The 27,343-nt window shown below is 53.6% G+C and overlaps 2 protein-coding genes across 5 annotated transcripts; both read right to left on the reverse strand.

Annotated features, from left to right (window-relative positions):
• Window positions 1-101: 101 nt before the first annotated feature.
• Sytl1 (synaptotagmin like 1) lies at window positions 102-10,241 on the reverse strand. 2 transcript variants are annotated; one of them, XM_076565338.1, is made up of 16 exons: window positions 10,114-10,212; window positions 8,295-8,368; window positions 7,982-8,210; window positions 6,505-6,653; window positions 6,199-6,274; window positions 6,075-6,120; window positions 5,330-5,402; window positions 4,990-5,084; window positions 4,729-4,842; window positions 4,462-4,628; window positions 4,080-4,176; window positions 3,605-3,763; window positions 3,237-3,315; window positions 3,039-3,138; window positions 953-1,158; window positions 102-314 (listed from the first exon to the last, which is right to left on the reverse strand). In XM_076565338.1, exons 3-16 carry the CDS (start codon window positions 8,170-8,172, stop codon window positions 175-177), a joined length of 1,692 nt encoding a protein of 563 aa, XP_076421453.1. In that variant the 5' UTR covers window positions 8,173-8,210; window positions 8,295-8,368; window positions 10,114-10,212; the 3' UTR covers window positions 102-174. The 2 variants fall into 2 exon arrangements, with proteins under 2 accessions (XP_076421453.1, XP_015849986.2); XM_015994500.3 differs by lacking the exon at window positions 8,295-8,368 and having other exon boundaries at window positions 10,114-10,241.
• Window positions 10,242-12,857: 2,616 nt separating this feature from the next.
• Window positions 12,858-25,822, reverse strand: Tmem222 (transmembrane protein 222). 3 transcript variants are annotated; one of them, XR_013049376.1, is made up of 7 exons: window positions 25,416-25,822; window positions 18,662-18,746; window positions 18,376-18,523; window positions 17,544-17,575; window positions 14,894-14,990; window positions 14,656-14,786; window positions 12,858-13,795 (listed from the first exon to the last, which is right to left on the reverse strand). XR_013049376.1 is itself a non-coding variant. In XM_042272020.2 (6 exons), the coding sequence occupies exons 1-6, from the start codon at window positions 25,607-25,609 to the stop codon at window positions 13,708-13,710; spliced, it is 627 nt and encodes a 208-aa protein (XP_042127954.1). In that variant the 5' UTR covers window positions 25,610-25,813; the 3' UTR covers window positions 12,858-13,707. The 3 variants fall into 3 exon arrangements, 2 of the variants coding, with proteins under 2 accessions (XP_042127954.1, XP_015849991.2); XM_042272020.2 differs by lacking the exon at window positions 18,376-18,523 and having other exon boundaries at window positions 25,416-25,813; XM_015994505.3 differs by lacking the exons at window positions 18,376-18,523; window positions 25,416-25,822 and adding an exon at window positions 24,909-25,083.
• Window positions 25,823-27,343: the final 1,521 nt, after the last annotated feature.

The following is a 27,343-nucleotide window of genomic DNA, read 5'->3' on the forward strand; positions in this document are numbered from 1 at the left end:
GTGGGGCGTGTCCAAGGAGCAGCCCCTTGAGGTCTCCATTTCCACGTGACTCTTTCTCAGCCCCTGAGCTCTTTCACACTAATGCCTTGCTACTCAGTAGCTCCGTAAACAGACTTTATTGACTCCAGCCATGGGATGTGCTTTGTGTGGGGTCCACAGAGGGGTTTGACAGGGCTAGGCCCTGGGGACCAGGTTAGTTCTGAGGGGCAGAAGGCCATCCACCCATTCACAGGGCCGCTCCAGGAGTGCCTGCCACAGCTGCTTTTCCTCAGGTGTGGAATCCATCCAGGGCACTTGGAGCCCATAGCTGCTGCCTGGATGTGGGTGGGCCAGAGTGGAGGGTATTGTCACCTTGGACACCTCAGATCCCCCAAATAAACTTTCTGGTACCAAATTATGCACTACACCCAATCACCCCCAGCTCTTTGAAGACACTTTAAGAAAGGGACAGTTTAATTGAAGGCGTGGTGGCGCACGCCTTTAATCCCAGTACTTGAGAGGCAGAGGCAGGCAGATCTGAGTTTGAGGCCAGCCTGGGCTACAGAGTGAGTTCCAGGACAGCCAGGACTGACTGTTGCGCACGCGCGCGCGCACACACACACACGCGCGCACACACACACACACACAGAGAGAGCTATAGATATATATATATGTACATACATGTATAATATATATGTAATATATATATAATACACATACACACACACACCACACACACACACACAGAGCTATATATATATATACATACATGTATAATATATATGTGATATATATATAATACACACATACACACACACCACACACATATATATATATAATATATATGTATTATATATATGTATATAAAATACACACACACACACCACACACACATATATGGGAAAGTGTCCAAGGCCACCCATGGAGCCCATGCCTCCACGCTTGGCTCCGCTCAGGGCCCTGCTCTGCTCACCTGTACCAAGGCTGAGGCGTGTGCCCCCCAGCTGGCGACTGGCCAGGGCGCCATGGTCCCACAGAGAGAGCTCAGCACAGGCTTGACGTAGGTCGGCAGGCCCGAAGCCATCATAAACCATGGTGTGGTTGAAGACAGGGCTGAGGCTTCGCCGAACCACTCTTGTGCGCTGGCGGCTGGCCCGGCTGTCATCCGGCAGCACTGAGCTGGGACAGGTGAGAAACGAGGGCTGGCGTCAGGTGACCCACCTCTTGACACTCCCTGCCCGAGACCAGGTCTCCAGCCCTCTCTGTTTTGGGACCTTTACACCGATCTTTTCTTAGTCATCTCTCTCTTCTGAAGCTGATAACTGTTCACGGGATCCCAGAGAGAACTCTCTAAAATGCAGTCCTGCTATTTCCTGGCTTGATGAACTTCAGTATTCCCTGCCCCCGCTCCCTTTAATTTCCAAAGCCTCTGAACCGTTGTGCAGAATGTTACTCTGATGTACAATAACGACCAAGACCAAATGGGAACCCAGAATCAGAGTGGCCTACCCCCGTTTTACTCCTCAAGGGTGAGGGAACACCCAGAAACTCTTAGAGGTTCTCCAAAGCTTACTTTGAAAACCACAGGGCTGAGGGTGTAGCTCGGTGGTAGAACACTGGCTTACTGTGTAGTCTCTGAAGCATTTCAGTCCCCAGCACGTTGAGAGACAACTACAACCAACCGCTGTGAATTACAAGTTCAGGGCCCAGCTCCATAGCTCGTCCTTCCAAGAGTTCCGAGAAGGGGCCCTTGTGGCCTTTCCATCGTGGGAAGAACTATGGTGCACAGCCTCAGAATGCAGCCTGCAGTGGCTAGTTTTATGTCAGCTTGACACAGACTAGAGCACGGCTCTCAATCTTCCTAACGCGGTGACCCCGTAATACAGTTCCTCATCCTGTGGTGACCTCCCAACCATAAAATTATTTCTTCATAACTGTAATTTTGCTACTGTTATTGATCGTAATGTAAATATCTGATATCGTGATCCTCAAAGCAGTTGTGGACCAGTTTGAGAACTGCTGGGCTAGAATCATCTGAGAAGAGGGAATCCCAACTAAGAAAGTGCCTCCGAGCTACCAGGCAGTGGTGGCACACATCTTTAACCCCAGCACTGGGGAGCAGAGGCAGGTAGATCTCTGTGAGTTCAAGGCCAGCATGGTCTACAAATTGAGTTCCAGGACAGCTAGAGCTGTTATACAGAGAAACCCTGTCTCAAAAAAAACAAAAAAACAAAAAAATGCCTCCATAAGATCAGGCTATGGGCAAACCTGCAGAGCATTTCCTTAATTACTGGTTGATGGGGGAGGGCCCATCTCATTGTGGGTTGGGCCACCCCTGAGCTGGTTGTCCTGGATTCTATAAGAAAGCAGGCTGAGCAGGCCATGAGGTGTAAGCCAGGAAGCAGCACTCCTCCATGGCCTCTGCATTAGCACCTGCCTCCAGATTCCTGCCCTGTTTGCGTTCCTGTCCCGGGCTTGCTTCAATGATGGGCTACAATGTGGAGGTGTAAGACGAACTCTTTGCTCCCCAACTTGCTTTTTGGTCATGATGTCTCATCACAGCAATAGAAACCCTAAGACACAGCTCCTCAATTCCCCTGACTCCACCTTTTTTTGTAAGACAGGGTCTTACTCTGGTCTTGGCTGACCTGGAACTGGCTCTGTAGACCAGGGCAGCCTGGAACCCATAGAGATGCTCCTGCCTCTGGCTCCCAAGTGCTGGGATCAAAAACACATGCCACCATGTCTAGCCTAATAAACTCTTATTTTAAGACAGGGTCTTATATACCCTGTGTAGCCATGTATAATGTATGACCTTGAATTGATCCCTCTGCCTCTACTCCCAGTTTCTGTACTTTGTGGGGATCCAACCCAGGACCTCATGCATGCCAAGCAAGCACCCCACCAACCGATGCTCAGCCCGCCCCTAACTCCAATCCTTTGCCCAGCTGATCACTTCCACCCCTGCTCAAGTTGACTGATCTTGATGGGAGGGACAGGTTGGTTGGAGGTTGGGAGCAGAAGGAAGGTACTGAGTGACATGTCACACTGCCTCTCACCATTGTATGTAAGTGTCCAGGGATCCTGGCCGCAGTGGCACGAGGCCCTGGGCTTCCTTCACCCAGAAGTGGAGCTCTCCACTCAGAGGCTGTCCTCCTCCTGTGGGGACACTCCAGTTCAGACCACCACCTCATGGAACAGATCTCCCACCTCCCAGGGGCCTGTCCAGCTTGGCTTCTCCCAGGGCAGTCACTTACCCTCTGAGCCGGCAGGGACGTACTTGAGGGACAGAGAGAGGAGTCCACGACTGGGGAGCTCATCGGGAGATGGAGGAACCTGAAAAAAGCCGGGAGTGGGCCTGTCAGCCGTGAAACAGGCCACAGGGTAGTGTCTCAAGAGGCAGTTAGGATATGGAGGTTAGGAGCAGAAAGGCTGGCGACAGGGTCTCCACTGAGGATCCCGATGGGCAACGCTCCCAGGGAAGGGGCACCCTGGCTGGCAAGCTTTGCCTAATTAATGATAACAGCCAGTATGAGGCCCAGCGAGGCTCTGTGGAACGGTCTGCAGGTGCCTGGTGGCCTGTGGGGTACAGGAGGGATGTCCGTGACCACACACCAGCCCTTACCCGAGGCTGCAAGGGGAGCCAGGTAGCCTTAGAGTCCCAGTTCCACGTGTCTAGGGGCACTTCGACCTCTCCCAGAAAGATGTTGCGACCCAGACTTTCGCGGTGCCACACGGACAGGCTCAGTATGCGGCCTGGGAGGTCAGCCTGCTGGACGGGGTGCTGGGGACAGGAGGTAAGTTTCAGTAGAGTGCGCTGGAGGCCCTGGCAGGGCTGTGGCACACCTGTTGACTGGAGCTGGTCTCACTACACTCCCTTCCAGGATGGGATCCTGATTCTGGGTTAACTAGGGTCTCTCTATCACGGCCCAGTACAAATTGTCAGCCTTGGGATTGCCCGAACCAGCAGTGGCCCAGTCATTCCCCTCACAGAACAAGGCCCAGAGCCTCCCAAGATTAACCAGGCGGACCCTGCCACTCACCCCGCGGCAAAGGGCACCCTGTTCATTTGCGGGGAGACAACACCCTCATGGCCTCACCCGCAGAGTCTCGTTGAAGATCGGGTTCAGATTCCGTTTCTTCACCGATGTCTTGCGCTTATTCTGCTTATCCGGGAGGAGGTAGGTTTTCACGTAGCTGGGCGAGGGAGGTGAAGGCTGGAGGTAAGGAGGGGACTCTTCCAGAGCCTTCGTCCAGCTCTGGGGACATCCCCAGCCACCATCCAGAACACAGCGCCCCGCGCGGAGGCCTGGTGCTAATCAATTAACAGGCATCCAACTCAGCACGCCTCCCAATAACATCGTCTTGCCCATTTTGAAGAGGAGGAAACTGAGGCCAAGGCAAGTTGAGTGGTGGGCTGGGTCTTGGAGTGCCCTGGCGCCCCCAAGCCCCCCGCAGCCCACCTGTAGGGTAGGCACTCACGGATCGGAGCGGCGACGCCGGGCGGCGGCCAGCCCCTGGCACTGGATCACCTGTACACGCAGCTCGGCAGCGCCAGGCTCGTAGCGCAGCGCGAAGTGCACGGAGCCCCGCACCTGTACCGTGCCAGCCTCGGCTTCCCCCGACAGGCTCATCAGGCTGCCGCTCAGCTGCGGGGGGCGGGGAGGGGTGGGAGGTCAGGGTCCCAGGCAGGCTTCCCAGGGCGGGACTTGCCAGGGCACCCCGCCCAGCCCCTCCCTAGTCCTTCACCGTGGAGGAATTGAGGCTGGACACAGAGGAGCTGCTGCTGAGCATGCGGTCGAGGGAAGGGCCGAGCCCTGGGGCCTCTTCCCCATTCTCCTGGACCTCGGGGGTCACCCTGATCTGGAGAGGGGAGAAAAGTGACAGGGTACTCTCTATTTCCCTGGACCATGCAGGTGTCGCCCACGGTTCCCATTCCCGGGGCAGGCACACTCTCGGTCTGGAATCCGCTCCCGGTCTTGAGAACAGCCGCTGGCCACTCCCGCCTACCTGGGCTGGCGATGGCCAGGACTCCTGCTCCGCCCTCTGCTCAGGATCCAGCGCTGGGTCCGTCTCTGCCACCTGCACACCCCCTTGGCCGGAGGCTGGAGTGGGGCACAAGCTGCTGACACGGCCCCTCTCTTGTGTGTCCCTAAGCAACCCTGGAGGGACTAGTTCACAATTCTAGTCACCTGTCAGCTTCAGGCCCCAGTGGTGACCTGGGGTTGCCCATTGGGGGTGGGGGGTGGGTGAGGGGAGAAGAAGAAGGTGAACACGGTGCTTGGGGTCATTAAAAATTGCCTCCGATTGCCCCACATCTTTTGCTCCCCAGCACACCCCTCCCACTCACCTTCCTGGGCCTGGGGCTCCTCCTCATGATCTGAAGCTTTTGAGGCTACATATGGTGAGGGGAAATCTGGTCCCTGAAGAAAGCAAAGGGTAGAGGTCATGATAGGGGTTAATGAGGAAGGGGTCAAGGGTTATGCTAGGGTCAGAGGTCAGAGACGCCAGCCTGCTGCGCACCTCAGTGTTGGAGTAGGGCTGCCCTCAGGGCAGGGCTGGCTACCAGCTGCAGGACCAGTCCGGCCTGTACTTCACACCCTGGCATCCCAAGGCCGGTCCCTCCTGACTTGCCAGCCTGAGTTCAGGTGGTGGGGGCCATGACAGCTGAGTCCCTGGCCTCAGCCTCGCCCACCTCAGCCCAACCCCAGAGTTTCAGTAGTGGGCTGGCTTCACGTCTCCTGTGTAGTTGAGGGTGACCCTGAACTCCTGATCCTCCTGTTTCTACCTCCTGAGCTCCACGATCACAGGTGTTCGACACTTTGCCTGGTTTATGAGGTGCTGGGGGTCAAACCCAGGGCTTCCTGCAGGCTAGGCAAGCACTGAGCCAACTGAGTGACAGCCTTATTCTTAATAGCTGCATTTACAAGTGCCTCAGAGGCTTGGTCCAGGCCACAGGTTGATCCAGTTGGTGAAGCTCTGAGCAAGAAGAGACTTGTCCAAGTTCCCAGGAATGGGGGTTCCTTTCCTGGTGTTTACCCCATTTGGAACCACAATGCGCTTGCTATTAGCTCACCCAGTCACTGGGTACTCACTTGGGTCTCACTGTGCCTCTCTGGAGCAGCCATCTCTATGGAGACCCTAGAAGGAGAGAGCCGGGGTTTTCAGGGCTGGGCGATCAACTGGCACTCCCCTCTCCTCTCCATTCTGCCTCCTCACCTGGACTCTGGCTCTTCCTCAGTGGTGTCTTTCCCAGCAGCCTCTGCCTCACCATCACTTCCCAGAGCCTGGTCCCCTGGGCTCAGGTGAGACATTCTGTGAGCCTTCATTATCCGGAAGCCCCATACTGGCCATGGCCCACAGGAGATGCCCATCCACCCCTAAAGCCCACAGAGGGGCAGCGCTACTCAGACACTTGGTATGGGGGCAGCCAGGATTAGAACCCAGAGCCTAGTCCTGCCACATTACAGTCTGCACCCTTGGCTTCCAGAAGCTCCCCCTCCCTGCCTTGAGGTCTCCCCTCACCTCTGGCGCTCTTCTTCCTGCGGATAGAGGCCCTGACAAGGTCAGACCCAAAATGGGCATGGCGATGCCGCTGGGAGCGTGCTTCTTGGAACCAGTCCCCCGTCAGGATCTTCAGCTGTCCGGGGTCTGCCAGCGAGGCTCGGAGCTTGCTAGAGGACAGTGGAGGACACAGCTGTCACTACTCACCCAACCAACATCCCTGACCCCCACTCTGGACTAGGGCCCGGGGCTCAGCAGCAAATCACACTTGATCCTTGTCCTGGGGTCACTCAGGCTACTAAGGAGACAGAATCCAGAAAAGACAAGGACGGTGATGGAGGTGAGGGGACCTTTTGTGCGAATCATTTCTCTCTCTCTCTCTCTCTCTCTCTCTCTCTCTCTCTCTCTCTCTCTCTCTCTCTCTCTCCTGAGACAGGGTTTCTCTGTGTAGTTTTGGTGCCTGCCCTGGATCTCGCTCTGCAGACCAGACTGGCCTTGAACTCACAGAGATCCTCCTGCCTCTGCCTCCCGAGTGCTGGGATTAAAGGCGTGCGCCACCGCCACCTGGCACAAATCACTTCTTAAAGGATAAACTGGAATTCTCCAGGTTCAGAAGCATAATCATCATTCATGAGGCAGTTATCGTGGGCCATGCCTGATAGTTTATTTGTTGCACATGTACATGTAATGTATGTGTGGTCTGCATGCATGTGTGCATGTTCCCATGTATGTGGAGGTCAGAGCTGGTTGGCCCGTCCTTCTCTAGCTCAGCTCTCTCCGCCCTACATATTGAAGCAAGGCCTCTCACTTGAATCCAGAGCTCACTGATTTGGTGAGCCTAGCTAGACAGCTTGCTCCAGGAATTCTCCATCACGATTACCCAAGTGCTGGGACTACATAGCGCCCTGGCATTTATGTGGGTGCCGGAGAGCTGAACCCCTCCTCAAGCCTATGCCATGGCTTCACCTATGGAGCCATCTCCCCAACCCCTTAGCTCTGTTTAAGCTGAGAAAGGTGAAGTTCAGGGTAAAGGCAGCCACCCAGGTTTACACAGCGGTCCCAGACAGTGCTGGTCACTCTTGAGGTCCTTTGCCTCTGCTGCTCTTCTGGGGAGAAGGGACATCTTAGGCTTGGAAGAGCATTCCGGGATTGGGAAGCACTGCATGGCTAGAGCACGTTCATGTATATCTGGGTGGGGCTTAGAGGAAAATGGGTGACCCGTGGACACACAGGCTCGGGGGAGGGTCCAGCAGAGTATTAAGGACAGGTGGTGTCTGTCCATCAAAGTGTCCTGTCCCCAGGTGGTGACCAGAGTGGGAAAGCCCAGAGACAGGGAGGCTTGAGGAGGACGTGGCACAGGTTTGGGAGAAGTGATGAGCTCTGAGCTGGCCAAGGTCAGTGGAGACCAAAGGGTAGAGGCAAGGACCACCCAGACCCAACAGGCAGCCTCCAAGGACCCAGGATCCCTTCCTTCTGGCTGGTGGCTGTCCTGTCTCACCTGACCCGCCCCTCCTCCAGTTGGCGCAGGCGGGCATCTCGTTTGAGGACATCAGCGATGGCCTCCTGCTCCTCCTCTGTCAGGAAGCTGAGGTCCAGCAATCCCTCAGCTTCAGGTTCTGGCCCATGTGCCATGGGGAGGAAGGGCAGGGCCCAAAGCCTCTCCTGAGATGTGTGGCCTCTCTGGGGCATCAGCTGGGGTTGTGCCCCAGCTGGGCATATGCGGCTTCCTGGGGGATAGACCAAGGGTCAGTGTCTTCTCAGATACACAGTACATCCTGGAACCAACGGCCTGTTTTCTCCCAAGCACATACCTGAGCAATAAGGAGCAATCGAAGGAAGGCCAGGTCAAGGTGAGGTGCGGTGTGGGGGATACACTGTAAGAAGCCTACAGAACACCCATGCACATACCCCTAGGACACACGGAGAACTGCAAGCCAGTACACACTGATACATGTACCCACTGTTCTACACACAGTCATACGGGTACACGGATACCTGGACAAAGACAGGTAATGTACACACATCTCCATGACAGGAGTGTGCACACATACACAAGAGACCCGAGCCCAAGAGCTGTGCACAGTATTCTTAAACCTGCACACAGTGTGTGCACACAAAGTGCCCACTTAGGTACAAGAATAAGTCCCTGCATATCCACAGATCTCTCTGGCTTTCCTCACACACACACTGCCCATTTAAGCCGGCTGGGAACTCCTTGAAGCCAAGGACCGCTCATTCCCCACAGTCAGTACTTTGCACACAGCCTAACCTGATTCTTAATGAAATTCGAAAATATACCTGCACAAACATGTAAGTGCACACCCAGCCTTCTCCACCACTCATGTTTATACCCCTACCCAGGGAGCCTCCCAACGCAGCCTGCCTCTGCCTTCGCCTCCCTCCACCCCGCCCTGGCCCATTTGGCCTTCCTGTCTGAGGCAACCTCCTCCCCAGCCCTCACCCCCAACTTCCTCCCCCCGCAAGGTAACCGCAGCACCCAATTCCACTGAGGCCACCCGCCCTGGGATTCCCCGCCAACAGCCCTGCCCTCTTGCTGGGAGGAGGTTCGGAGCCCCTCTGATTACAGGGGCCTCCCCAACCCCCAAACTTGGCTGGAGGCCTCAGCTGGCCAAACAACTCATGCCTAGGCACCACAGCCACTCCGGAAGGAAAACATTGCCAGCTGAGAGGGGCGTGTGGACGTGGCAAGGGCCCAGCACTCAGAACTGGCGCCGGCCTGGGCCCCCTGGGCACTCTCTCCTTCCCACCCCTTCCATGCCAGGCCTCCAGGTGGGGCTGAAGGGGGACTAGGGCAGCTCAGGGGCGGGTCCTGGCTTGTGCCTGTCTCCTCCTGCCCCTGCCGCCGACTCCAGGCTGAGTCAGTGTCCAAGCACAGCGAGCCAGCCTCCTCTCCTAGCCTGCTTTCCCTCCGGGGGTTTCTGTACATCTGCATCTACATAGCCCTGGGCAGATGCCGGCAATACCTACAGTGACTATTTCCCTGCATGGCTGTGCTCCAGGTGCCAGCTACGAAGCCAGCTTGGGACTCTTCCGTGGATGAGCATTGCTGGGTTGTGTTAACTGCTGAGTTAACAGGGTAGACATGTCTGCATCTGACAGGGAACCGCATAGCATCTGAGCCTAAGTGCAGTGTTGTTGTGTAACTACGCCTTGCAGGGTGGGGTGGGGGGCGACGTGTGGGTGTATGCATGTCTTCCTGTGTGGTTGGCCAGCTCAGGCAATGTGGAGGTGTGTACTCTAGAGCCCCGGGGACCACCAGATGTGTCTGAGCGTGAAGTTGGAGGGACATTTGGCAGCTCTGGGTCTGGCCTTGTCTTACAGGTCTGCTTGGTCCGGGCTGGGAGCCTCCAAGCCTGGGTTCTCTCTACCTCAATTTCCCTCTCTTTCAGAAGCAGGTCAAGCGCCTGGTGTCCCCACCCTGTACTAACATCACGGGACAGACCCTTTGGTGATACAAAAAAAAAAAAAGTATGTCAATCTGCCTGGGCCGGCCAGAGTCATAAACTTGCTCGAACTTCGCCCACCCCCCGAGCCCCCAAGGTGCCAGAGTATGCTCAGGACACCAGGTGGCTGTGCCCATCCCCTAGACCACTGGCAGGGGTGTGTTACCTGTAGGGGTCCGGAAGGGAGGACAACTTCCAGAGCAACTCCAGCTCTCCAGGAAGGAGTTTCAGAGCCCAGAAGAGCAGTGAGGACTAAGGCTGACTCGCCCAGCTGCAGCTGCCCCAGCCCTGAGGAGGTGGAGGAGGAGGAGACGCCTCGGCAGGGCCTGGTGCAAAACCGGGCCTGGACTGCAGCTCCCCAGGTGCGCTGGTGCACCCACAGCCGCTGCCAGGGAACCCAGGGCCAGGTGTGCCGCCCCTGGGGCTGGGCCCAGCTGTCCTGTAGATTTGTCCCATAACTGAAGCATGCCTCACCTGCAGGGCTGGCTCGGGGCCTTGGCTGGCCCATCTGTGGACTGGGTAGCAGAGCCCTTCTGCCACAGAGGGCCAACAGGAAACTCTTTGGAAGCAAAGTTAGAAACTTTTCTAAGAACTACAGTAACGGGAAGATTGTAGAGTTGCCACTAGGCCGGAGGCCTGGCTCCAGCACCGTGAGGCTTTGCGCAGGTGTCTTAACCCCTCTGAGCAATCGTTTCCTTCTGTGCCAACTGGAGAGTGGAACCCAGAGACGTACAGATGGCACACAGGTGCCTGGTACAGATGGCATGTCGTAGATGCCAGGTATCCTCTCTCCAACAGACCGATGCCCATGGCCACTTTAGCACCTCTGAGCATCCATGTTCACAGAACCATCCATGTCTCCTCTCACCCCCAGGGTGTTTGAAGGGCCCCGGATTCCAGTGCCAGCAGGGGAGGAGCCCAAATTCTCACCGTCGAGTTCCACATCCTGCTCAGGAGAATCTATTTTGGGTCTTAGAGTACATGGCTTTTGGGATCATGATGTTCTGAAGCTATTCACATTCTGGTCTTAGGTACTGGAGGCCACCTCTGTCCTTTTGTGTGTATAAATGCTTTGACTACATATGTGTATGTAAAACACACGAGTGCCTGGTGCCCAAGGGAGCCACAAGAGGGGGTCAGACTCTGGAACTAGAGTTATAGATGGTTGTGAGCCACACCTCCTGCAAGAGCAACAGGTGCTTGTAAGTGCTGAGCTACCTCTTCTACCTCCCCCTGCCCCACCTTTTTTTTTTTTTTTTTTTTTTGAGACAGAGTCTCTCTGTATAGCTCTGGCTTTTCTGGAACTCACTCTGTAGACCAGGCTGGCCTCGAACTCAGAGAGATCTGCCTGTCTCTGCCTCCCAAGTGCTGGGATTAAAGGTGTGTGCCACCACCTGACCTTTAGCCCCCTTTAAAAGTTGTTTGGTTTTTGTTTTACATTTTATCTGTGTGCATGTGGAGGTCAGAAGACCTCACAGGAGTCTTCTCTCCTTCCCCCTTTATGTGGGTTCTAGGGATCGAACTCAGGCCGTCAGTCTTGGCTGTTAAGTAACTCTCTGGGCTTTGGTGGTCTTCAAGCTTGCTTGCTTTTAAATGTTCTTGTGTATGGGTGTTCGTTCTGCCTGTGTGTATGTTTGTGCATTAGGGGTGTGCCTGGTGCCTGTGGAAGCCAGAAGCGGGCACTGGACCCCCTGTACTGGAGTCACAGATGTGAGGTGCCATGTGGGAGCTGGAATCTGGTCCTCCGGAGGACCAGTCTTTGCTAATTGCAGTCACTCCTCCAGCCCCACTTTCTAGGTATTCATTTTCACTCTGGTTCTGATGGTTGTGAGCCACCATCCTCTGGAAAAACAGCCAGGGCTCCTGACTTCTGAGCTACTGCTCACCCTGACTTGTTTCCGCCAGTCTTGTTTTCAGTTTCTTTTTCCTTCTCTAAGTCGGCTGGTAATCATTTTTGGTTTTCACCACTATTGAGCAAACCCCAGATTCTCAGATAATACATGTGTAGGATGGAGGCAGTCAGGGAAAGCATGCATGCATACATGTGCTTTCCACTGTGCCCCTTGTGGGAGTGGTCACCCTGGTGGCCATCTGCACCCTCCTCTCACTTCCCAGCACCCCTGGAAGGTATCCAATCTTGCCTGTTTTCAGGCCCAAGTGTCTTTTCTAGGTGGGCTCTGCTGGCTTTTGGGTTTCTTGCTTCCCCTGAACTTGGACAAGTCACGTGGGTGCCCATTTCTTCATCTGCCACGTGGGCCTGATAGTGCCCGCCTTACAAGGCTGTTGGGGGGCTCCCTGCCTGCAGCTCTGTAACAAGGGCCAGCGTTTGAGTGCTGGGCGTGGAACCCAAGGCCATGCTCCACAAGGGCTGTCAGAGTCACAGGCTGTCCTGGAAACAGCCTTTAAGCTGGGCTTTGGTGGAAAGCAAAGGGTCAGAGTTGAGTACACACGGGTATGTGGTGAGGAACATGGAGAACCCTGGCAACCATAGAAAAAGGAACCGAGGAGCAAGCTAGTCAGTGACATGATTGTGGGGTAAACATGGGGAGCTCAACATGGCCACCACATACACATGGCCAAGGGCTGCCATTCCTCTTGTTTACTCCAGCTGTGCACCCCTGGCTGAGGATGCAGGTCACTCCCAACTCCAATCCTATTGCCAAGCTCTTCCCAATAGGGAAGATGGAAGATTTCCTTCTAGAAGGAAACTTGGAACCCAGACCAGGAGTGGCAGGGACTTCCCACAGCCTGTGCAGTGGCAGAATTTACGAAATGTTGATGTGCCTCTAAGTTCCAGTTGGAAAGGCTCCGACATGTTAGTAAGCAGACCCCTCTGGCCCAGGACCCAGGGGTATATGGGCTTACGGAATCCGGGGTGGGGAGGGGCAGAAGAAAATGACAGACACCACCTGGACTTGAAACTTTATTTCCTGCCAGGGAGCCCCTTATAAAGGAGCGGGGTGAGGCAGGTGCACAGGGCCCACTGCAGCAACCGGAAGTAGAGCCAGGAACCGGAAGTAGAGCCAGCCGATCCACGGCGCTCCAGCTGCTCTGGGGTTACTCACACTTTGGACATAAGGGGTTCTATCCCTGGGCTGGAAACAAGTGGGATTCACCTTACCTGATTTACAGGGGACCCACTCTGCACGTAAGGCCGTCCACCTTGCTAGCCAGGGCCTAGATGAGGGGCGATGGGGTGCACACTATGGCACAGCTCTAGAGACATGGGAAGAGCCTAGCCAGCCCTTCGAGTCCGTTCTAGGCCAGCAGAGAAGGAAGAAGGTTCCAAGTCTCTTGGCTCATAGCGCTTCTCAGAACACCACACCCCACTTCTGGACCTGACAACCAGCCAGAGGCAGCTTCAAATCCAGCTCTGCCCACCGTGTCCTCGCCGTGTCCTGGGCACGGCAGAAACAGCCCAGTGACTGTGGCGGGAGGCGCTCTGAGGGAAGGCCTTCCCAGGACAGCAATGGGGACACCACAAGGGTGAGGTCACAAGCCCAGGGAGAGAGGACAAGGAGGCTCTAAGTGGCCTCATCTCACACTCTACCTCAGCACTTCCATCCCAAGCCCTGACCCTACTTCAGCCCAGGAAGCTAACTGTCTGAGGGTGGCAATAAGAGAACTGGGACCGGGTGGTGGCGGGGCCTCCTGGGGGCCATCACCGCAGAACTGGGACCGGGGTGGTGGTGGCGGGGCCTCCCGGGGGCCATCACCGCAGAACTGGGACCGGGGTGGTGGCGGGGCCTCCCGGGGGCCATCACCGCAGGTTGAAGATGAGGCTGACGGTCAGGATGATGCCCAGGAGAAGGACAAAGGGCAGCCAGGTCTTCACGAAGGCGCCAACACTGCCGGGAGGGCACAGGGACATGGTCAGTGAGCAGGCCGGTGGCCCAGAATGCCCTCCTGCCCCAACCCTGACAGGGCTTATGTTCCGAGGAGGCTCCTGAACTTACTCCTCAGTTTGGTCAGCCAAGGGACAGGGTCTGATGCCTACTATGGAGGCCAAGGAAGGAAGCAAATGTACGGAGTCTCAAGCCTGGCTCTGCCTCGATCCTGTGCCCAGTTATGTTCTTTTCTAGGGGCAATGAAGCCCCCTGAGAATTTCCCTTCCAGAAGCTCTTAATGATGAGCATAATGAAGAACAAAGTTGGGAGGCAGGGGATCAGCTCAAATGTGAGATGGTTCCTAAGTCTGGGCTCTGCTGTGGGACACAGAGAACTCACCCACCCTGAGTTCTCTCAGTGTGAACTGGGATAAATGTCTTAAATCTCACAGGTCACGAGGTTGTGGCTTCAAAGGCCTGCCTAGACTAGGAGCTCAGCTGTCCAGAAGCCTGCCTCTGACAGAGGACATGGGGCGGGGGCTGTGGAGGGGGAAACACTCTCCATGAGATGTGTTCATCTCAACACCCGGACACTCATAGCTTCCCCAGGAGCCAGAACCACTACCGCCCTTATCAGGGACGGCTGTAGCCCAGAAGCAGCTACCCAGAACCTTGCAGGGGCGAGTGACAGGTGACCTGGAACGCGTGTGGAGTAGGACTTTGGTAGAGGCCACCTTGCTCCCCACCAGGAACTCGGTCGCTTCTGAGTAGAACCCAGAGTCTGTTCCCATTGTCCCTGGAGACTGAAGGACTCCAGTGACTGCCTTTCCAGGATCCTTGGGAGAGCGGCCTGGGGAGCCTGCAGGTGTGAGGACAGCTCACCTGACGTACTTCCCATAGATGAGGCAGAAGAAGCAGAGCGTCACCATGTTCCAGTTGGTACTGTTGTTGTAACGCATCAGGTTCAGGGCCAAGGCCACGTGTGAGTGGCAGTTGTCACAGCAGAGATTGTGCTGCAGACACGAGAGCAGCCGGGTGAGACCGCGCTGGGGGAGGGGGGAGAGGAGGGGCCGGGGAGGGGAGGGGCGGGGAGGGGCCCCACCCGTTCGCTCCCACCTACCATCCGGTGCTTGTACTCCTCAGAGGCGTCGTGCACAGCCACGTCCCACGCGTTGGGGCCACTGGCGTACACCTGGGCGGGGTCCAATTTCCAGAACCTGAGGGAAAAGGGAATGTTCTGGGACTGGCCCCGCCCCTTTGGGGCCTTCCAGCTTTATGAATGCTCTCTGTGGGGTGCCAAGGCTGTGGGGTGAACCAGGTCCAGGTCTACTGTGGTGTGGCTCTTTCCTCCCAGTAGAAACATTCTCTTCTGGAGGGAAGCAGGGAGATAATAAAGAAGCCTCGCATGGCTCAGGAAACTCCTGAACAAAACTCTTAAGGCCCTTCCTTCCCAGGGTCTACAAGGTGGAGCAGCTGCTGGGGAGAAGAGACTCTGAATGCCCGGGTGCCAGCGTGACATGCAGGAAATACAGGGGTAGGAATACGCACGCCTCATGGGCTGCACCCACCATGTGAACTTTTCTGGGTGTCAGTGGACGGACTTTGGGACACTTGCACTCCTGTAAGTGACCCCAGTAAATGCAGGCTCATGAAGCTCCATTTGGGTACAATCAGTGTCCAATCTGGGGTGAACAACAAGTCTGTTCACATCTCTCCAAAAAGTGAGACAATTGTGACCCGGCAAGACCGCAGTGCCGTGATGGCTCCTGGGAAGACTCCGACTGGTCTAGAGTGCCGTGTGGTCTGAATGTTTATCTCCTTTTTTTTCTTCTTCTTCTTCTTTTTTTTTTTTTTTAGTTTTTCAAGACAGGGTTTCTCTGTGTAGCCCTGGCTGACCTGGATCTCACTCTGTAGCCCAGGCTGGCCTCGAACTCACAGAGATCCGCCTGCCTCTGCCTCCCGAGTGCTGGGATTAAAGGCGTGCGCTGCCACCGCCCGCCACCGCCACAGACTGTCCCCCTATTCTTGTGTTGAAATCCTAACCTGAGGAACTCCCTTCTGAGTGGGGTCAGCGACCTTAAAGACAGGCCCCCCACTCCTTTCATCACGTGTGGGTACAGGGAGGCACTGTGGCCCCGTGAGGCACTGAGTGTACCCGCACCCTGCTCTCGGCCTTCCTACTCTCCAGAGCTGAGACATTTTTGTTGTGGAGGAGCCACCCACTCAATGCCATTTTGTCATGGCAACCTGAATGGATGAAGACAGAGGGAACACCTGAGTCTAGGCTGATGGAAGAGGGGTTCGGTCAGCACTGGGGGCTGTGGGAACAGCTTGATAGAGGTGGGAAGCATAAACTGTACGATGTGTCCCAGAAATAAGCGACTGAGCAGTCCTGGAGACTCAAGAGAAAACAAGGTGTGGGGAGTGAACGGGCAGCTGAGGCAGGAGATGCGGATGTCGCACTGAGGTGGTTTTTACCCAGCAGCAGCGTCTCCCCAACTCAGCTGGCTAGAGTGGGAAAGAAGCTGGCAGAGCGAAGCCCTGAGCACCAGGCAGGTCGGAGTGGCTGCTGGAAGCAGCAGAGCGTCCCGGGGGCCTCAGGCAGAAGTGTGTGTGTGTGTGGGGGGGGGGAGGACGGGACAATGACAGGGGATCACCAGCGGTCGTGGCAGTGAGAAACCACCGGGGCCTGGACTATGAGGCTCAGGGACTCGGGGCTCCTGTTTGGAGCAGGTTGTCCTTAAAACTGCCTTTGGAAATAGGAAAATTAAACAACTAAAACACTCTGAAAAACAGCCCAAAGAAGCCCCAGAACTACATCTCCACCTGCCTGAGGAAGCCACTTCATCCAGCAGCTTCCTGGCTAGCTTTGGGCCACAGGACACCTGCTGTAGTTCTGACGCACTGTCACCAGGCCCAGAGTTACAGGAACCACCCAGGGCTGAAGTAATAAATAAAGACAAGGCCTGGAGCGATGGCTCAGCGGTTAAGAGCACTGGCTGCTCTTCCAGAGGTCCTGAGTTCAATTCCCAGCACCCACATGGCAGCTCACAACTGTCACAACTCGGTTCCAAGAGCACACCAATGCACATAAAATAAATAAATAAACAAGGAAGAAAAGAAAGACAAGCCTGGGTGAACTTTGCTCGCAAAGGGCCTGCGCGGCTTTCACGCCCTCCAAGCAGAGCTGCGGTGGAATCCCAAGCAGCCTCCTCTTCCTAAATGGCTGCTTGTTCCCCAGGCTAGAAGGACTCCAGGCTACACAGAAAGACAGACTTACCGGGCAGTGGTGGCGCAGGCCTTTGATCCCAGCACTCGGAGGCAGAGGCAGGCGGATCTCTGAGTTCGAGGCCAGCCTGGGCTACAGAGTGAGATCCAGGACAGGCTCCAAAGCTACACAGAGAAACCCTGTCTCGAAAAACCAAAAAAAAAAAAAAAAAACAAAAACAAAAAAAAGGCAGACTTGGCTGCATAGAGGCGGCTTTGATGCTTCCTAACTGTGTGACCTTGCCTGAGTCCCGTCCTTTTCCGTACTCCCGTGCCACAGAGTTGAAAACACGACCTCTCTGAACCGAGGCAAGACCTGGACGGTCTACAGGATGAGGTCCAGACAGGCACTGACACACAGGGTGCTCGTACAGGGCACCATGTGCTAACGGGCTCTGACTGTCCTCAGGGTGCTGGCTCCTGCTGCGTCTCACAGGGCCTGGCCTGTTGCTCGGAGCAGGAGGAACCTGGCCCTAGATCTCGACACAAGACTATTCACTTACTTGGCAGGCTTTCCAAAGGCCATGTTGTCTTCCTGTTGAGAGACAAGAGCAGAAGTCAGTGCAGAGACTACAGCCAGTCTAATGACAACCCAGGTCAGAGGCTCAGGGCAGTGACTCAGAGGGGCAGCAGGGCCGGGACATGACATGGCATGGCATCGTAGTGCCAGAGCCACTGCTCCGTGGGACACCTCAGAGCAGGACAGAGGCTGCTGGACCCAGAACTCTTATGAGGGAGACTATGGAGAGCCCTAGACTCCGTATGCGGACACACGCCCACCCTAGAAATCTAATTATATATGCTGAGACAGGGTCTGTCAATGTAGAGAGACCTCTCCACAGAGACCGGGTGTCCTTGAACTCACTATCTCTGTCTCCTGAGTACTGGAATTAAAGGCAAGTACTACTATGCCTGGCTTTGTTTTGTTTTTTTTGAAGCAGGGTCCAACTCTATACCCAACACTAACCTGGACTCACTATGTAGCCCAGGCTGGCCTTAAGCTCTGAGGAATCCTCCTGCCTCAGTTTCCCAATGCTGGGATTAGAGAAGTACCCAACTATTCCTAGCTAGTAAAAGTATTCCATTCACAGCAATAGACCTTGTCCTGTGTGGATGGTTGGAACAACCACTAATGGAAACAGGCTATGTTATCACGCCCCTGTTCCGCCTTTAGCTACCTGAAAATAGGCAAATGCCATGTGCTCATCTGGATGAGCCTACTGGATAGTGCTGGTCCATCCCCAGGAAGCAGAGTTGAGAACACACTGGTTCAGTCTGAAAGCCCCACCCTGGAAATCATGTCAGCCTCCCCTGTCCCCCAACAATGGCTCCCACCTTCTGAAGGTCCAGAGATGTGGTTCCTGGATGGTCTGACTCCACTCTTGCCTCTAACCCCTACCCATGTCTTGGTACCCAGGGATGGGGACAAAGGGCTGGGCCAGTTACTTAAGACTCCTCTGCCACACTGCCCTGCTGGCCTGTCCTGGAGGCAAGAGAAGGACAGGGGTCAAACACTGGTGAGGGGCAGAGCCTAAGCCCAGAGTTAGCTGCGACGTCGTGGGTCCAGGCCAGCCTACGGGAGCCTCGAGACGCTCCAGGGCAGGGCAAAACGGGGACTCACCGAAACAAAATAGGGGCCAGCGAAGTCCCGAATGACCCCCGTGGATGTGCAGATGCCCATGTGGCCGATGATGGGGAAAAACCACCTGTAAGAAAACAGCAGAGAAAGGACAGGGCGGGGTTAGGCAGATGCCAGGGAGCAGGTCACACTGTTTCATGGTGAGTCACCTTAGGGAGGTCCACAGGACTGGGGAAAGCACCAAAGAAAGGCAACTGTGACCCAGAAGCATAGTGGGATAGCCTGCACCACCGCCTGAAGAGCTATCACTGACACAGGACACGAACACCAAGCACAGCAGAGACGCAGAGCAGCAGGCCGTGGACTGGGGAGATAAAAACACCTCCCTCGTGGGAAACTGTCCGCTCTGTAAGCTACGCCTCAGCAGCTCTGAGGATGTACAGACAGAAACAAGGCCTCGTGCCCCCAAACTGTGTACAGAAACATACGGAGTACCCTGAGTGCTTGCTTAGCATAAACAAGGCCTTGGGTTTGAACCCCAGAACTGTGAAAAGTAAAAATCCTCAATGAACTGTACTCATAAAAATGTGTACCTCTTATTGGGGCTGAAAAAAATGGCTCAGTGGTGAAGAGCACTGGATGCTCTTCTAGAGGACCCCGGTTCAATTCCCAACCCCAACACGGCAGCTCACAACCGTCTGGCCTTTGTGAGCACCAGGCAGATGTGCAGCACAGATGTGCAGCACAGACACAGATGCAAACAAAACATTCATACACATAAAATAAAGTGTATCTTTTCTTAAATGTAAATTATCTTAAAGCTAATTTTTTAAAATAAGGTAACAAAACCCAATTGAGCTGAACATGGCTGGCACACACCTGTAATCCCAGCACTTGGGAGGCAGAGGAAGGCAGATCTCTGTGAGTTCGAGACTAGCCTTGTCTACATAGTGAGAGCTTGTCTCAAAAATCAATGGGACTGGAGAGATGCCTTAGCCATTAAGAATACTTGCTGTTCTTGCAGAAGACCTGGGTTCAGTTCCCAGCACCCACATGGTAGCTCACACCTCCATAACTCCAATTCCACAGGATGTGACATCCTCTTCTGACCTCCATGGGCACCAGGCATGCATACATGCATGCAGTGCACATACATACATGCAGAGAAAACAAAATGAAGCTCTTTAAAACCAAACCAAACTAACACCCCCCTCCACACACCCAGAAATAAGTAAAATCAGCATAGCCTGGCCATGGTTCCATGTAAAAATGAAAGACACATTTCCGCTACATACAACATACTCTCAAGAGTGTATGCCTGAAAGAAAGCCTGAGCCAAGTGTATGAAATACAGTACTGTTTAGTGTTCCAGAGAAGACAGGGCAAATCTATGACTATTGCACTGGGACTGGCAAGATGTGGCTCAGCTGTGTGGATGCCTGCCACCAAGCTCGATGACCCGAGTTTGATTCCTGGGACTCCATAAAGCTGCCTCTGACCTCCCACCGTGTACTGTGACCAACTCCCTCCTGTATATACACATATTAATAATAAAACGAAGGTTTTCCAGTGTTATTTTAAATTATGTGTATGTGCATGTGTCTGCATGTAGGTATGAATGGGTGCCCACGAGTATAGGATCCCACCACAGCCGGACTTACAGGGCTTGTCAGCCAATGGACACAGGGGCTGGGAAGTATACTAGGGTTCTCTGTAACAGTACATGGCCTTAACTGCTGAACTGTCTCTCCAGCCCATAAACAGGAAGGAAGGGAGGAAGGAAGAGAGGGAGGGAGGGAGGGAGGGAGGGAGGGAGGGAGGGAGGGAGGGAGGGAGGGAGGGAGAGAGGGAGGGAGGGAAGGCAGGCTTAAAAAACTTAGTTGGTTGTAAGCTTAAGAATTGTGCACCTTATAATATGTAAATAATACTTCAATGAGGAGGTTTCAAATGGGGAGGGGTCTTCAGGGCTGGTAAGATGGCTCAGTGGTAAGGTGCTTGATGCATAACTGAAGAGGGAGTGGAGAGCTGAGAAAGAGGAAGGGAGACGGTGTAGAGGCGACTGCTGAAGTCGCAGCCCCAGACGACAGTCCTGACTAGATAATCGCAGGTGATGGATTCAAACTGTAAAGGGAAGAGGGCTTCCTTTTTTTCCACCATTAATTTAATTATGTGTGTCTGTGTGTGGTGGTATGGGACATGAGGGCAGGCAGGTGCCCTTGGAGGCCAGAAGAGGGCATCTGATCCCTGGGCTGGAGTTACCAGCGTTGTGAGCCACAGATGTGGGTACTGGAAACTGAATCCTGGTCCTCTACAAGAGCAGTCCTGGCTCTTGACCACTGAGCCCACTCTCCAGCTCTCCCCTAGACTCAGGGTTCATAGGCGGCGTGCCTGGCACGGCACACAGCTCCAACCCCCCATGTGTTGTCAGGGGACACAGACCAAATGACTCGCATTTAAGAGTAGAGGGATGCGGCTGGAGAGGAGGAGTAATTTCAGTGTTCTGCAGACAGTATGGTCACTATGATAAACAACTAACTGCAGACTTCAAGAGTCAGGAGAGAGTATTCCGAATCTTCCCAACACAGAGAGGTGATAGCTGAGGTAAGGGATGCACCATTTACCCTGATCTGATCGTCCTAACTGTGTGTGTGTGGTATATGTGCATGTGCCCTGGTGTGTGTGTGTGTAGGTCAGAGGACAACCATGCATGTTGCTTTGTCCTCTGCCCCAGGACAGGACCTCGTTGCTTCCAGTGAACGTCTGGGGATTCCCTGTCTCTGCCATCTCACCATCAGAGCCCTGGGATTGCAGGCTCCTGTTTCCTATGCCTCCCTCTGGAGGGTTCTGGGGATTTGAACTCAGGTCCTCATGTTTGTGAGGCAAGCACTTTGCCCACCCATTTTAAAAATACATATTGAAGCCAGGCGGTGGTGGGGTATGACTTTAATTCCCGCACTCAGGAAGTAGAGGGAGGCGGATCTCTGTTCAAGGGCAGCCTGGTCAGACTGAGTTCCAGTACAGCCAGGTACACAGAAAAACCCTGTCTTGAAAAACAAACAAACAAAAATACATACTGGAATGCCATACCGTACCCTATATGTACATAAGATTACTCTATGTGACAATTAGAAAAAAAAATGAAGTCAGCATTCGGGAAGCAGAGGCAGGTAGATCTCTGTGAATTCAAGGCCAGCCTGGTCTACAGACTGAGTTCCAGGACAGCCAGGACTACACAGAGACACCCTGTGTCAAAAGCCAAAAATAAAAAATAAAAAAAAGAGAGTGAAGTCAGGTCTGATTGAACTTTTGAGCAGGCTATTCATTCCCATCTTCCTGTTAGTAACAAGTACTTGGATGAGGGGCCACCGCTCGCAACTGGTGTAAAACGCTGCTCACATGTGGGGTGCTGAATGTACGCTGAGTTGGTCAGCAAACACCTGCTACCTGACGGAAAGGGTAAGCAGCTGAAGATCCATGGTGAACACAGGACGGTAACCAAGAACTGTGGGAAACAGTTCCCCTGGCTCTCAGCACCCAACCCCAGATTCCTTTCCAGTGGCAGGGGACCCGGCTCTGAGCAGCACCCCTGTCACGACCGTGCTGATGGGGATGGCACTGGGGACAGAGGTTGGAGAGACACCACTAAAGCTCTGTGCCCGGCAAAGCCCCAGGGAAGCAGCTCCCAACGCAAGCTTGTCAGCGCCCCGAGGACAAGCTCCAGAGCTCAGCCAACTGCTGTGTCGTCTGAGCTAGGACAAAATGGTCCTCAGAAAGGTTAGTGAAGGAGTTAGCTGCTCATCCTGGGCTTCCGTTTCTTTATCCCTCATCTACAGATGAGCAAGAGTGCCTGCTTTCCCAGCTGATGCAGACATCATGTCAACCAGGACTGGGTGACACCGAACATGAAATGCTCTGATGACTGGCAGCACCCACTGCTAACATCTCAGAAGAGATGGACAGGTCTTGGACTCAGTGTCTTCCTCTGATCTTCCTCTCACAGACATGAAAGTCCCCATGCCACATCTAGCCCTGCATTCAGCAATCTCACATAGCCACTATAAAGTCATCAGTGTCTGTCCCTTCTGCTGAAGGGCCAGTCCTCCCATGGGAGCACCTCAGAGTCTTAGAAACACCTGCAAACACATCCGAAGAGAACTGAGATGTAAGCTGCTTCTAGCCCAGACAGTGGGGAACTGTGCGTCTCCACCTCAAGTTGCTACCATTTCTCTGCAGAGGACCAGGCCACAAACAGTTCTAAAAATGAGGAGCTGACCAGATGGTTTGGTGTGTGAAGGCACCTGTGTTTGATCCCAGGACTCACACGGCAGGACAGAACTAACTCTGTAAGCTGTCCTCTGGCCTCCATAGGTACTCATACACACATAAACAATTTTGTTTTTCGACACAGGGTTTCTCTGTGTAGCCTTGGCTGTCCTGGAACTTGCTCTGTAGACCAGGCTGGCTTTGAACTCACAGAGATCTGCCTGCCTCTGCCTCACGAGTGCTGGGATTTAGGGCTTGTGACACCACCCAGCAGAAATAATTTTTTAAAATGAAGAAATGAGGAAAAGGCCAACATGGCTAGCATGCCGAGTTTTCACACAAATAGCCCATCGCCTGAGTACCCAGCCACCCTACAGTAACAGTCCACTCTCTTCACAGCTCTACTCATATCTGGAGCTCGCTCTCTTAGTTACCTGTTTACTCTCTACCCCTCCCATCAACTCAAGGGCAAGCAGCTCCCCTGCCTTACTTGATAGAGTATGGCTATTGGCTATATACCATACATCTAGGTCTTACCACCTACAACGACAAGGCCAAGGCATTTAGCAAATGTGTTGGAGGTACATCTAATGAATTAACAAGCACATATTGTAAATTGTTTTGTTATTGTTCTGTTTTTTCTTTTTAGTTTTGACTTTTGGATCCAGGGTCTCACTCTGGAACCCTAGGTTGGCCCAGACCTTGCTCTGTAGCCTAGGGTGGCTTCAATGCTCTCAGGGACCTTCCTACCTTAATCTCTTGGAGCGCTCTCAGATCAGAGGCGTGAGCCACTGTGCCTGGACTCAGACTTTTATGGTTTATTTACATAAACGTTTTGCCTGCATGTATGTATGTGCACCACATGTCTGCCTGGTACCCATCAGATCCCCTGGAACTGGAGTTACAGGTGCCCGAGTACGATCATGAGGGTGCTGGGAATTGAACCCTGGCTTGCAAGAGCAACAAGTGCTCTTAACCAATGAGCCATTGATTCAGCCCCACTCCCACCTCGGTTTGGCTCTGCCTCCTGAGTGCTGGGATTACAGGTATATATCACCATGCCCAGTGGGGAACCTTACTTTTGGAGACAGTATCTAGCTGGCCAGCAAGCCTCAGAGATCCTCTTATTTCCACTTCCTCAGCTCTGGGACTACAGACAACCCACAGCTTTGTTAGTTTTTCACATGGGCGACAGGAATCACAGCAAGCACTTTACTGATTGAGTCCCTACCCAGACCCAAGAAGTTTAACATAACACAAAAATTAGGGTCATTAGCTGGACGGGGTGGTATAGACCTGTAGTCCCAGAACTCAGAAGCCCAAGGCAGGGGGATCAGGAGTTCAAAGTCAACATGGGCTACACAATAAATACTAGGCCAGCCTGGGATACGTATTGAGATCTTGTCTTAAAACCAATAAAATTAGGGGTTGGGGATTTAGCTCAGTGGTAGAGTGCTTGCCTAGCAAGCACAAGGCCCTGGGTTCGATCCTCAGCTCCGGAAAAAAAAAAAAAAAAAAAACCAATAAAATTAATACAAAACAAAAGATTAAAGCGATTTTAAGATCAGCAACATTTGAAGCTAAAAATTATTCCTTCTCCACACAATTTGGCTGGTTTTGTTTCAGATTGGGTCTCACTAGGCAGGCCTGGCTGGCATTGAATGCCTGTCTTGTTCAGGCTGGCCTCCAACTCAGACATCTGGCTGCCTCTAACTCTGGGTGCTGGGATTAAAGGTGTGGATCACCATGCCTGGTGGTTAGTTTTGATAGAGGAGAAAGTATGTATCCCCTCAGATGAGGGGTGCTAGGACATGGCTGAAAGACAAGGACACAGTAAACTTGACTTCTGAATGTCTTCTTGCTGGGGCAGTGAACTGATCAAGACAATGTGATAAGGAACTCAGCTTCACCATGGGGGGGAAGCAATTCCTACTTTAGAAATGGGAAGAAATGGGAATGAACGAGCTTGCAAACTGTCTGGGCTCTTAAGACTAAAGAAGGAGGGCAGTAAGCTGCATCTATGTACCTGATTCTGTTTTGCCACTCAGAAGATGTAGGGGGCAAAAGGTTGGTATGGACCTCCCAGTGCTGACATCCCATGAACCAGTGTGGCCTCAATCACACTCACTTTTGCTTCTAAAGGCAAAACGTCTTGAGTATAGCAGATGACCAGGAAGCATTCATTTGCTCAATGAGTGAACAAAAATAAATAAATAAATGAATGAATGAACACACCTCTTCAGACAAGGTTAAAGGACTTTTCTGTGCACCTGCAGCTTAAGGGCTCGCTAGTCACCTGGCCTTTCCCGCTGATCTACACTTGTCCTCCTCCCCAGTTAGACTAGGGGTAACCCTGATCGGTAGCATGCATGCAGCTGGAACGTGCACCGCACAAGTGGCGGGGTTCTAGGGACGGGGCGCTGGCCTGGCCCGGGGTAAAGGTTGCCCCGAGTCTGAGAAAAAAAGCTAGAACGGCACACCGGAGGACGCTCGTGCCCTCCCGGTCCTCGCGGCGACACCGGAAGAGACTCACGTGAGCACTGGGATGGGAGTCCATACCACGCAGTAGGGGAAGCGGCTCCGCTCCACGTCCATGGCGACGCCACCGGAGCCGTGGTACTGCTTCATGTCCGTCTCGGCCGCCGTCGGCGCTTCTACTTCCGCCATCCGAGGAGGGGGCGGCGGCGGCGGCGACAGGAGCGGAGAACTCCCTTCCGCTTCCGCCATGCTGCGCGCGGCCCTCTCGGACAGGCCCAGCTCGGGAAGGCCTGGCTGCGGCGCCGCTCACCCCTGGATCGTCACTTCCGGGAGGTTAGGGGTCCACCCGGTTGGTCTTCCCTCCGGGAATTGAAGTCTCGTCCTTTTGTGCCCGGCCAGCCTAACCTCTTCCCCGCGCCTGTAGCGGGGCGTCTACACTGTCCTCCGGTAGCTCCCAGTCTAGCCCTGGGGAGACCCACAGCCAATCGCGGTTCGGTTCGCCGGCACGTGGTGCAGTCAGTATTTATTGAGCACTTCTTAGGCGCCTTCAAGCACTTGACATCCATTGTTACTACTTTCCATAAGCTGATTAGACCTAAATACAAGTTTAGTTGTTTTCCTCGGGTTACAAATGAGGGACTGAGGCTTGATGAGGTGAGGGGTCGAGGTTCAAACACAAGTTTTTAGATTTCCTTTGTCCTTTTTATTCTGTGGCACGAGTTACAGATAGTGTCAAGGAAGGTCAGACTAAAATCTTGGTGTGTGTTCATGAGACACACACGCAGCGCAGTGAGCAAGGGGGCAAGATGATACTGATGTTTGCCTCGGGCCTGGGGAGGACACGGATGCGGAGATGCAAAGACAGGAAAGCCGTGAGGGTCACTGTGTGCGGGCGAGAGGATATCATCCTGGCTCGAGCAAGTCACAGGACTTAGGTAGATAGATAGAACCTCCTTATTATTGTTTTGGGATGGTGTTTGGTTTTGTTTCGAAACTGGCTCTCACTAAGTAGCTCTAGCTGTCTTGGAATTTACTCTGTAGACCAGGCTGTCCTCAAACTCACAGAGATCCGCCTGACTTTGCCTCCCGAGTGCTGGGATTAAAGGGGTGTGCCACTACGCCAGATCCTTTTTTGTTTAACGGGAAAACCGAGGCCCTCGGCAGTTATCAATTGCCTAAGATCACACCTGAGAACACAGAACGGCCAGGCTCCAGTCTTGGAATCTTTTGGCTTTGAGAGGGATGCCCAGAGAGACCAGGAAGTGGAATGTGATGCAGTGGGAAGTGGGGGTTGGAACATGAAGGGAACCGGGCTACAGGAAGGTGTAAGAAAAATGATGCAGAGAAGCAGACAGATAGTCTCAACAGGCTGAGACTGTCTTATTGGAACAGTGGGGTTGGAGGACAGGTATATATACAAAGGCAGCTACCAGGAAGTTACAGCTCTTTTCTGCGGTTTGTCTGGGACCAGAGTGAGTTGTTTTCCATACCCAGGCATATTGTTTCTGCAGGTGGAGCAGACCTGACAGGTTAGGGGTAAGCAATTCTTTCTGGCTAGGGGCTATGGCCCAGTACAGCCAGACTCAATTCCTTATGACCTAAGGTAAGGCTATTAGCCAACAGAAGATATGGGCAAACACACTAAGGAAAGAGAAGCTGTGCCTTTGAGATGATCTTCCATTAAATTACCCTTCTTTAATGGAGACCTATGGAAAGCCTGCTCTCCTGATACATTTTTTAAAAAAATTATCTATGCTGTGGAAAAATCTAAATGTCTTTGACTACACTAGCTAGCACAGTTCCCAGAACTGTGCACATACCTGTTGAATGCACACTAAATGTTCCTTGATTTAGATATCTTTTAAAGCTCTCACTGGGCCAGGTGAGGGTTTAATCCTTTAATTCCAGCACTCCAGGAGCAGAGGCAGGCAGATCTCTGCTAGTTGGAGGCCAGCCTGGTCTACAGAGCTAGTTCAGTCAAGG

The sequence above is a fragment of the Peromyscus maniculatus genome, chromosome 2 (genome assembly GCF_049852395.1).
Source record: "Peromyscus maniculatus bairdii isolate BWxNUB_F1_BW_parent chromosome 2, HU_Pman_BW_mat_3.1, whole genome shotgun sequence".
NCBI classification, from domain to species: Eukaryota; Metazoa; Chordata; class Mammalia; order Rodentia; family Cricetidae; genus Peromyscus; species Peromyscus maniculatus.